This window comes from Xiphias gladius, chromosome 21 (assembly GCF_016859285.1).
Source record: "Xiphias gladius isolate SHS-SW01 ecotype Sanya breed wild chromosome 21, ASM1685928v1, whole genome shotgun sequence".
In the NCBI taxonomy this organism is placed as follows: Eukaryota; Metazoa; Chordata; class Actinopteri; order Istiophoriformes; family Xiphiidae; genus Xiphias; species Xiphias gladius.
This window is the reverse complement of record NC_053420.1, coordinates 10,409,230-10,418,252: the sequence shown is the minus strand read 5'-3', so window position 1 is coordinate 10,418,252 and position 9,023 is coordinate 10,409,230. Positions and strand designations below refer to the sequence as shown.

At 38.9% G+C, this 9,023-nt stretch overlaps 2 protein-coding genes across 2 annotated transcripts; both read left to right on the top strand.

Annotated features, from left to right (window-relative positions):
- The first annotated feature begins 202 nt into the window (after positions 1–202).
- Positions 203–3,326, top strand: bloc1s1 (biogenesis of lysosomal organelles complex-1, subunit 1). The gene is made up of 4 exons (XM_040158639.1): positions 203–474; positions 606–678; positions 1,870–2,002; positions 2,632–3,326. Exons 1-4 carry the CDS (start codon positions 414–416, stop codon positions 2,740–2,742), a joined length of 378 nt encoding a protein of 125 aa, XP_040014573.1. The 5' UTR covers positions 203–413; the 3' UTR covers positions 2,743–3,326.
- A 2,289-nt stretch (positions 3,327–5,615) lies between these two features.
- rdh5 (retinol dehydrogenase 5 (11-cis/9-cis)) lies at positions 5,616–8,668 on the top strand. The gene is made up of 5 exons (XM_040115682.1): positions 5,616–5,886; positions 6,044–6,366; positions 6,475–6,733; positions 7,567–7,730; positions 8,200–8,668. The coding sequence occupies exons 1-5, from the start codon at positions 5,678–5,680 to the stop codon at positions 8,418–8,420; spliced, it is 1,176 nt and encodes a 391-aa protein (XP_039971616.1). The 5' UTR covers positions 5,616–5,677; the 3' UTR covers positions 8,421–8,668.
- Positions 8,669–9,023: the final 355 nt, after the last annotated feature.

Genomic DNA, 9,023 nt, shown 5'->3' with positions numbered 1-9,023 from the left:
ATCATCATCATTGTTAGAAGAAGTAATGGTATTATTTTTAATTACTCACACTTTTATTTTGAAGGCTCAAACGGTGAAAACTTGAAACGGACATTGACGTCACCATAAAACAAACTTGCATAATCAAATGATAAAATATTGAGCATTTACACATCCTAAAATTGTGTTGTGTGTCTGATTCCCACACTGTTTGTTTTGTTAATTAATAACACGATCATAATAACATTACACTGATGATGACAGATGGCGCCATTTTTGGACACGCCCACGTGTGACATCCTCGGGCTCGGTCTCGTGACAACGGCTCCGTGAGTCAGCTGTTAGCATCTCCGCCGTGTGGGTTCGTAAATGTCACGTTATTCGGCCGGCTGAAAGAGGAACCACTTGCGAAATAATCTCAACGACCACTAAAGATGTTGTCCCGTTTGCTGAAGGAGCACCAGGCAAAGCAAACTGAGCGGAAGGAGCTGCAGGGTGAGTGGCTGCTTATTGCCAGCGAGCCGTGATGCTAATCGGTGCTAAAAACAAAGCTCCGTGTCACTTATGGGGCCCCCGTTTCCCGTTCGGTGTTAACGATTTGTCTGTGGATTTTGTTTCACGCACAGAGAGACGCAGGCGTGAAGCTATTGCTTCAGCCACCTGTCTGACAGAAGCCCTGGTAGACCACCTCAACGTTGGGTATGAAACTGATGCTGATTTGATATATTTCCCAGTTGTCCAGTCGTAGTAGTAGTGGTGAGGGCTGAGGATCTGGACTTATTGGGATGGGATATGTTGACTCTGAATAAGTATGTCCCACAGAAAGGTATATTCCAAATAACTCCGTATATTTTAAGCCTACATCCTGCCTCTGTGCCAACACGACACAACAGAAGCCAACGAATTAAATCCTTTAGCTTGAACTAAAGCTGGGAATCAGCTGCCGTAGCCTATGCAGGTTGCCTTAATTGCGTTATTACAGCTGCAACAAAAGATTATTTTTACTAATGGTTAATCTGTTGATTACTTTTTACATTCTAGGTTTACGCAATAAAATGTCAGCAAATAGACAAACAAAAGCCCAATGTGAGGTTTTTCCAATGGCATGTTAACGCCAACCAACAGTCCAAAACCTAAAGGTATTCATCTTAAAATCATAATAAACAGAAAGGGCAGTACATTAAATACTCACTTCTGAGAAGAGTGGGCTGCAAATATTTCGCATCTTTGCTTGAGGTGATTTTAAATTGAGTATTAGAATTGTTGAAGATTAATTTTCAGTTGAAGATTACTCTTCATTTAAGCACTACAGTACAGCGGAAGAGCGCTGTGCTCCAGTTTCTGATACAAGTACATATGTACTAAAGAATTCTTCTGCATTATAAACATGTTCCCTCACGTGAACGCCAGTGTACACTGTACCAGTGCCTGACATACATCACCGGTATAGATCGTGTGGGTAACGTGGTTCTCCCAATTCCCAGTGCCCAATACCAGCACCTCTCTCTGAACCAGTTAAATGAAGCAATCCATTCCTGGCAGGAAAAAAAATTGTTCCAATGTGCGACACAACTTACAAATAGTACATTAGGATTGTTACCATTGTGAAAGTTTGGATGAAACCAAGACAATCAGCTTAAAGAACAAGAGTGGGATGCAAAGGCCATTGTTGTGCTGTTCCTTCATGAGAAAGATTATGACCAAAGTCCCTTAGTGACTTGGTAAGATTAAGTCAAGTTTGAATATTACAGTATGTTTTTAATGGCTTAGACTTTAGACTGTTAAACACAAATTCACTCTCACATGCCAGAGCGGATATATACTACATATTTCTATATTTTCATGTATTAACAATACTGGTTCTCACTGTTGCTTCTTGTTTCACTTTAGTGTTGCTCAGGCATACGTAAACCAACGTAAGCTTGATCACGAGGTGAAGACTCTCCAAGTGCAGGCGAGCCAGTTCTCCAAACAAACTGCTCAGTGGATCAGTATGGTGGAGGGTTTCAATCAGGCCCTAAAGGTAGGATACACTTTATCAGGAACGAGGTCTCAAAGTAGTAGCTAGTTCTTTATCTAAAAGAGACGGAATGTCTGCCATATATTGTGCAAATATATATTTCAGAATTGAGCAATTTTACCGTTTATAAACCTATAATTCAGCCTTTAGATCATCTCTTGAGGTGCCTCTGCTTTTATAATAGAGTTGGAATCTCTAAAGGAAATCTGGTCCCAAATTTCATATACCTAGTAGAAGCATTAAGTGTGACCCTCTAGCATTACACTGAGTTATATGATTCAGTGTTATCAAATTTATTGCATAATGCAGATTTAATGATATCTACTTTCTTATCCCGCAGTGCACTCATCAGAAATTACCGCTGCTTTGTCAGCTTTACTAAGAGCAGATTACTTTCATGCACAGGGCCAGACACAGCTCATAGATCCGAGCAGATATGACAGGTGGTAAAGCAATTCATCAATGAGTTTCCGCTTCCTCTGCAAATATCCAACTTATATCATCTTCACAGGGTGAAGGAAAGCTTGGAAATGTTCAAAGGTTACCTGTTGCTGGTCCTGGTGATAGGTTAGACTGGTAAATGTGCAAGGTGGCGACTACTGATTCTGTTTTCTGTGCTCTATTTTGAACAGGAAATTGGTGATGTTGAGAACTGGGCCCGCAGTATTGAGATGGACATGAGGACCATCGCCACAGCTCTGGAGTATGTCCACAAGGGTCAGCTTCAGTCTGCCTCCTCATAAACTTCATGGGAAGACATGTGTAAGGTTTACAACCTGAAACTAAATACACTGGAATGAAACAGATATCGAGTTGACTCCTGTCAGCAAAGATGCATGCAGCAACGACTTTGCTCCTCTGCATGCCCCTCTGAGTGGGCTAATGCTGATGATTACTTTGTCCAGAGAAATGTTGAAAGTCTGTTGCATCTCACATATAATTGCACACATGCATCATTGCTCAAGTTCTTGTGTGAGGAACAATATTAATCGGGACAACCACACAATGGTGCTGGAGTTGTTCAGAGATCAAGCTGTGTGTAAAAAGACATAGGTCAAGATCTGTTTAGTTGTGACTTCAATTTGACAAATGACATTAATTGAACAATTGGGAGAAAATTTATATCAGTATGGAATTGTGAAGGTTTCCCATGTAAAAACTTAGTTCACCTGCTTTTAATAGGTTTCAGTGGCGTTAAGGGGTATCTCCTAAAAGCATTTTCTAGGAGGGCAGCACCTGATACCTGAATTATGTATCTCTATGTTTATCTATTATATGTCTGTTGATGATGACTGTACTGTTTTTTTTTTTTTAATCATTTTGTGATGGAACATTATTTTTAATAAAGTTTAAAAATGCATATGATTTTCATTATGAAACAAGGCTAAATAAATGTAATATAGCACTAAACTGTATATAATAATAATAATAATAATAATCCTTATTTATATGGCACTTTTTTTAACAATGTTACAAAGTGCTTTACAAGAAGAAATAAAATGAGAAATGAGAGAGGAAAGTTTGAGCTGACTACATATAAAGGATTCTCTTGACAAGATGTTCATACGCACAGTAGGTGTCAGCAATAGGCAGGCAAAAATTAAATGCTAATTAAGCAAGTCGAAAAAAAGAACTCGTAGAGGCCAGGCTGCAAGATGTATGCTTGAATAAGGAGTGTGAGATTTGAGAGGACGCTTTAAATTGGTTTTTGGCCGGTGGTTTAATTATGGCTGTTATAAAAATGGAAGGCAGAAGGCCAAATGACAGAGTAATAACAGTCACTCAAGGTCCAATCGTGGACAAAGTTTTTCAGCAAAACTACTTGTAAACCACTAAATACCATAACTGGATAAATATTTGCTTGGCTAGGCTGATTTAATTCAAGGAATGTGTGACGTGAAGGAAAGTTATGACATGATGCACGTTGCTCTTGAGTTCACTCATGTAGTTCCAGGAGTGTTTGGTAACTAATTACACTTTCAGTTCACTGCACACTATTAAGATATAAAAATAGGTAACAGACTTGATCCTTCAGTTAGCACATCACATACCTGTTTTTCTGTTTTGTTCAAAGTCTCAGTGTAAAAATAAATCTTTATCTGAGCCAACATTTAGACAGAAATAGGGGAATTTTAAAGTTGTAGGGTTTTATGGAGGGAGCAATTGTGAAGCATGTTACGTCACGTCTATAACACTTTTCCTCATTGCACCTGGGTTTTGTTGAAATCGTAAATTGATAAGCCAGAATAAAATGTCCATTACAAGAGCCACTTTTTGTTTAAAGCCAACATTTCTGCAGTGTGAGCTGACCGGTCTCAAGACATGCGTCATAATTATATAGACAACCAATCACATAGTATACAGAACATAGTGTTTAACCTCAAAAACTGATATAATCGGTCAGTGAACTCAAGGAGCCAATGAGATTATACGCATGTTTTTAGGGGTATACAGTGCTTTAATGTGTGGGATTATCATAAATTTGTATTAACGCTCTTAAAACATAAAGTACTTATGCCTGTATATCCTGAGAACCACCAGGTTCTGAAAATATATTAGCAAGATTTGTTGTCAACTACTTGAAAGAACTCGATGTAACTTGAAAGTAGATAATGCACCGTGAGAAGCTTGAAAATCCGAAAGAAGTTTTTTGAAGTCACAACTTCACATGTTGTACAGAAAATTCTCAAGTGTTTTCTGTAATTTCAACCACTTTTTGTTTTCTTAAACACACGCACGCACGCACAAACCAAATTGTTACGGATTGGGGATTACCAATTGCGGACTTGTCTTAAGGGATAAACCACTGGGATAAAGCCTCTCTCTGACCAGCCTCTCTGAGTTAAGACAGAAGAATAAGCAGAAAGGGAAAGGGAAGAGGACGGAGAACTTGTGGAGATCCATCACTTCTCAAAAAGAGGAAAAGGTAGGATAACGCAGTTTTTATATAAAGCTCTCTCTCACCATTGAATTACCAAAAACTAATTTTTCTGTCATGCATGCACTGAGTCTGTTTGTTTTTTTACATGAAGTTCTGTAACACTGGTGATGATCACAATTTCCTTTTGCAAATTTATCAGAGGTCAATTTAATCAAAGAAATAATTAGTTTAAATGTATGCAATGAAAGCTTACAGCAAAGAGTGGGGTTTTAAGTGTGGTTAGTTATATCTGATCAAATTATATTTAGTTTCAAAACTAGTGTTTTGAAACTAAATTAAATTTTCTCAACTCGAGCTTTAATTCTACAGGATCAATAATGTTTTAATTGAACAGCAACCGTACAGCAGTGGGTACAGTATCTGATTTAAGTCTAAAGGGAATTTTGATATCAAGGATAATATGACCCACAGACGTATGTATTTTTTCTGGTTTTTATCACTAATAAGCCTGAAACTAATTGGTTTTCAGCAATGAGCAGCTTAAGCAACTCCGTCATGGGCATTAAATTCATGCTTCAAAACAATGCCCCCCCCCCCTTCAAGGTCTGGCTCCCTCACAAATGCCTTTTCATTCTTCCATAAGAGTATTATCCAAAGATTTCTCATGTGCCCAAAGCAGTTCTGTATTACAAGCACCTCCTCTACTAAGGCCCTCAGTGAACAAGTTCGTCATATCCAATATTTATCAAAAAGGTTCAACAAACCAACACAAGACGTCAATAAAACCTTACATCATTATGAACGTGAGTAGGGATTTGATTATGGGAATTCCTGAAATTGGTCTGTGTATTTCTACTTTGTATTCTATTCACTGGAAATCAGATTTCATTACCAAGCAACAGCTCAACATGTTTTTTCAGAACGCAGCAAGTCCTCCAAGTGACCAAAACCCCATTTCTAATCCTGGAAGCAGCATGGATACACAGTTTATCTACGACCTTTTAGGGTAAGAAATACCAATGCTACTCCAGTGTACATTTTGGGAAATAACTTTGCAGCCGTAGCCTAATCTTTGAACCTGCAAGCTTACACATCGAGAATATTTTCTGAGTCAAATCCATGTCTTTCTCATGTTATGAATTCTCCCGTCTCTTCTCTTTCAGGGAAAATGCTTGGTTGTACATCGGTGCTACTTTTGTGGGGTTGTGGATTATTGTGTGGCTGTACAGAGACAGCCTGGAGATCGAGGACATCACCGACAAGTATGTCTTTGTGACCGGCTGCGACTCAGGGTTTGGAAACTTGCTGTGCAAGAAGCTCGATCGAAGAGGTTTCCGTGTGCTGGCTGGCTGTCTCACAGAAAAGGGAGCTGATGATCTGAAGAGGGTGGCAGGCCCTTATTTGAAGACTGTCCTGCTGGATGTGACCAGTCAGGACAGCATCCAGAAAGCCATGGAGTATACCAAGAAGGAGGTTGGCGATAAGGGTGAGAGATGATTTGCAGTATTTAAAAATGAGATGGCTCTGTTACTTAAAGGCGTGTCTCTAACACAAAATATCCTCTTCCCCTGTTTGTCTTTCATTTCCTTTGTAGGACTTTGGGGTATCGTGAACAATGCTGGACGCTCATTACCCATGGGTCCGTCAGAGTGGATGAAAGTGGAGGATTTCCACAGCACACTGAAAGTCAACATGAATGGGGTGATCGCCATGACGATGACTTTCCTGCCCCTCATCAAAAAGGCTCGCGGCCGTATCGTAAATGTAGCATCAGTGCTGGGGAGAGTGGCTGCCAACGGCGGCGGATACTGCATCTCCAAGTTTGCAGTGGAGTCTTTCTCTGACTGCCTCAGGTAGGACTCATGACCCAATCAGCTTTAGATAAGAGCATACTGTGACACAGAGAAAGCATTACTGAATGTGTCCAGTTATCCAGTTTGTCTTTTCCTATCCTTTACAAAGGCCTACAGTATATTCAGATTATTAGGATAAAAAGTCGTACAAGTCACAATCTTTATTGTCCCAGGAGGGAAATTTGATGTACAGAGAGTGAACATTCATATAAAAGACAAACCATTAAACACATTTAGAGCAATAAAACCCATTCCGTCCAACAAACCACACTGTAACACAAAACTATTCGCTACAAGCATATGCCAGGTAGACAAATATTGGCTGATGAGATCAGACAGTAAAGAATATTGGTCCTCTTCACTGCTTTTCAAAGATTTAATTTAGCTGAGCTTCTATTAACCAATACCCATACTTTAACTTGCCCTTTGACCCTTCACACTCTAATGGTCCACTTCTGAGAATTTTGACTTAAATGTATTTATTAACTGCTTATTAACAAGTATAACTGCAACTTGATGGTTTATAAACTAAGTGTAAAACCCGCAGTTATTCGTTTGTGGATTACCGATATTTATGACAGCATTATTGGCAAACAGTATTAAACACAATCTGGCAACCCAAACATTGTTCCTATTAATGACTTCTAACTGATCTCTAAAGCCCTGGTAAATGATTTATTAGCCAGTAATAAAGCCATTAGTTACAACTTATAAATCTTTTATAAAGGGCGACTTGTTAGAATGTGGTGCTCAAACTTGATTAAAGCTCTGTTTTTGAAATAAAATATGAACCTGTATACGGTGTTGGTCTACATGATATTTTCTGTATCCAGGAGAGATATAAACTACTTTGGAGTCAATGTGTGCATCATTGAGCCGGGGTTTTTCAAGACTGCAGTGACGAGCCTCGACCCCATCGAGAGGGAGCTGCATCGCTTGTGGAACCAGCTCAGCCCCGAAGTTCAAGCCAGCTATGGAGACAAGTACCTTGATAAGTGTAAGTACGGTCGACTGTTGGTCCTATAGACTGCTGGTTGTAATGCGAAACAGAAGTTAGCATTAATTACTTTACGTGAAATACGTCATGAAACGTACTGTATCTGTTTCATGACTGTAATTTTTGACTAATCTGACAATAACAAAAATTCATTCTTGTACTGAAAATCACTGAGTTTTTAAATTATAGTATGAGCTTTAAAGTCACCATGAAACGTGGTTGTTTACTAACTTTCCAAAATATGGAAAACATCTTTAAAAAACACATTAGGAAATACATAAAATTAAGGGTGTAGGATACGCTTAAAATGTGGTTTCATTGTGACTTGTGAAAATGTCACATCATGAATGTCCATCAACATGCAGTAGGTACATTTTAGGTGAAGAAAAAAACGCATTGAAATTGGATTATTTAGTTCTATGCATAAAATATCTGTTCATCTGTTTGTTTGTGGGATTCTCCTTCTCAGACATCAAGGTCCAGCGTTTGATCATGAACGCTGTGTGCGACTCTGACCTCACCAAGGTGACCAGCTGCATGGAGCACGCTCTGACAGCTGCCTACCCCCGCACCAGATACAGCGCCGGCTGGGACGCCAAGCTTATCTGGATCCCCCTCTCTTACATGCCTTCCTGCGTAGTTGATGTTGGGCTGAAGCTGGTGCTGCCTCGTCCTTCAAAGAGCGTGTAACTTGTGACGACTTTGAAGAAATGTCATCGGCCTTTTTATGTCGCTTTGATGCAGTACAGAGGCTGACTGAAAAATACATATTTTGCCTTTCCCAATATCTGTATTCTTTATCCGCACTGGAAATGCAATGATCTGATGTTGCAGTTATTATTATTTTTATATGCGCATGATCTGCCATGTAAAAGTACTTTTTCCTTTGTAATGTCTGCTCAACACTTTTAGACAATACGAAAGAAAATAATGAAACTGTACAGTAAAATTTACTGTATAAATATTACTTTGTCTGGTAACACTATGCGGTGCCTTTTGACATTGTTATTTATGTTCCTTGGAATGGCTCCTATTAATCATCAGAGGCTAAGTAAACAAATTTACTATCAAGAAAAAGTGTGTTTCAGAATGCATTGATCAGGTTTTTGCAGACACAAATGGAAGAAATAGCTGAAAGCTGTGGCATGAAAAAAATATAAACATTCTGCGTCACAATGATGTGAAGCCATATTATGATCATTATCGTTCTTCAAGTAGTATATTTTAGTGTTTTTTTTTCTATTACAAACCAAGCGACAAGTTGCGTTCAGTTTATAAACATCACTTTTTCTT

What these genes read in the sequence shown, in the direction of transcription:
- rdh5 (XM_040115682.1), top strand. Translation starts at nt 5,678, where the DNA reads ATGAACGTGAGTAGGGATTTGATTATGGGAATTCCTGAAATTGGTCTG. An exon ending in GAAGGAGGTTGGCGATAAGG is followed by an intron (nt 6,367 to 6,474) that starts GTGAGAGATGAT and finishes TTTCCTTTGTAG; the next exon opens with GACTTTGGGGTATCGTGAAC. An exon ending in AGACAAGTACCTTGATAAGT is followed by an intron (nt 7,731 to 8,199) that starts GTAAGTACGGTC and finishes TCTCCTTCTCAG; the next exon opens with ACATCAAGGTCCAGCGTTTG.
- bloc1s1 (XM_040158639.1), top strand. Translation starts at nt 414, where the DNA reads ATGTTGTCCCGTTTGCTGAAGGAGCACCAGGCAAAGCAAACTGAGCGG. An exon ending in TGAGCGGAAGGAGCTGCAGG is followed by an intron (nt 475 to 605) that starts GTGAGTGGCTGC and finishes TTTCACGCACAG; the next exon opens with AGAGACGCAGGCGTGAAGCT. An exon ending in GTAGACCACCTCAACGTTGG is followed by an intron (nt 679 to 1,869) that starts GTATGAAACTGA and finishes GTTTCACTTTAG; the next exon opens with TGTTGCTCAGGCATACGTAA.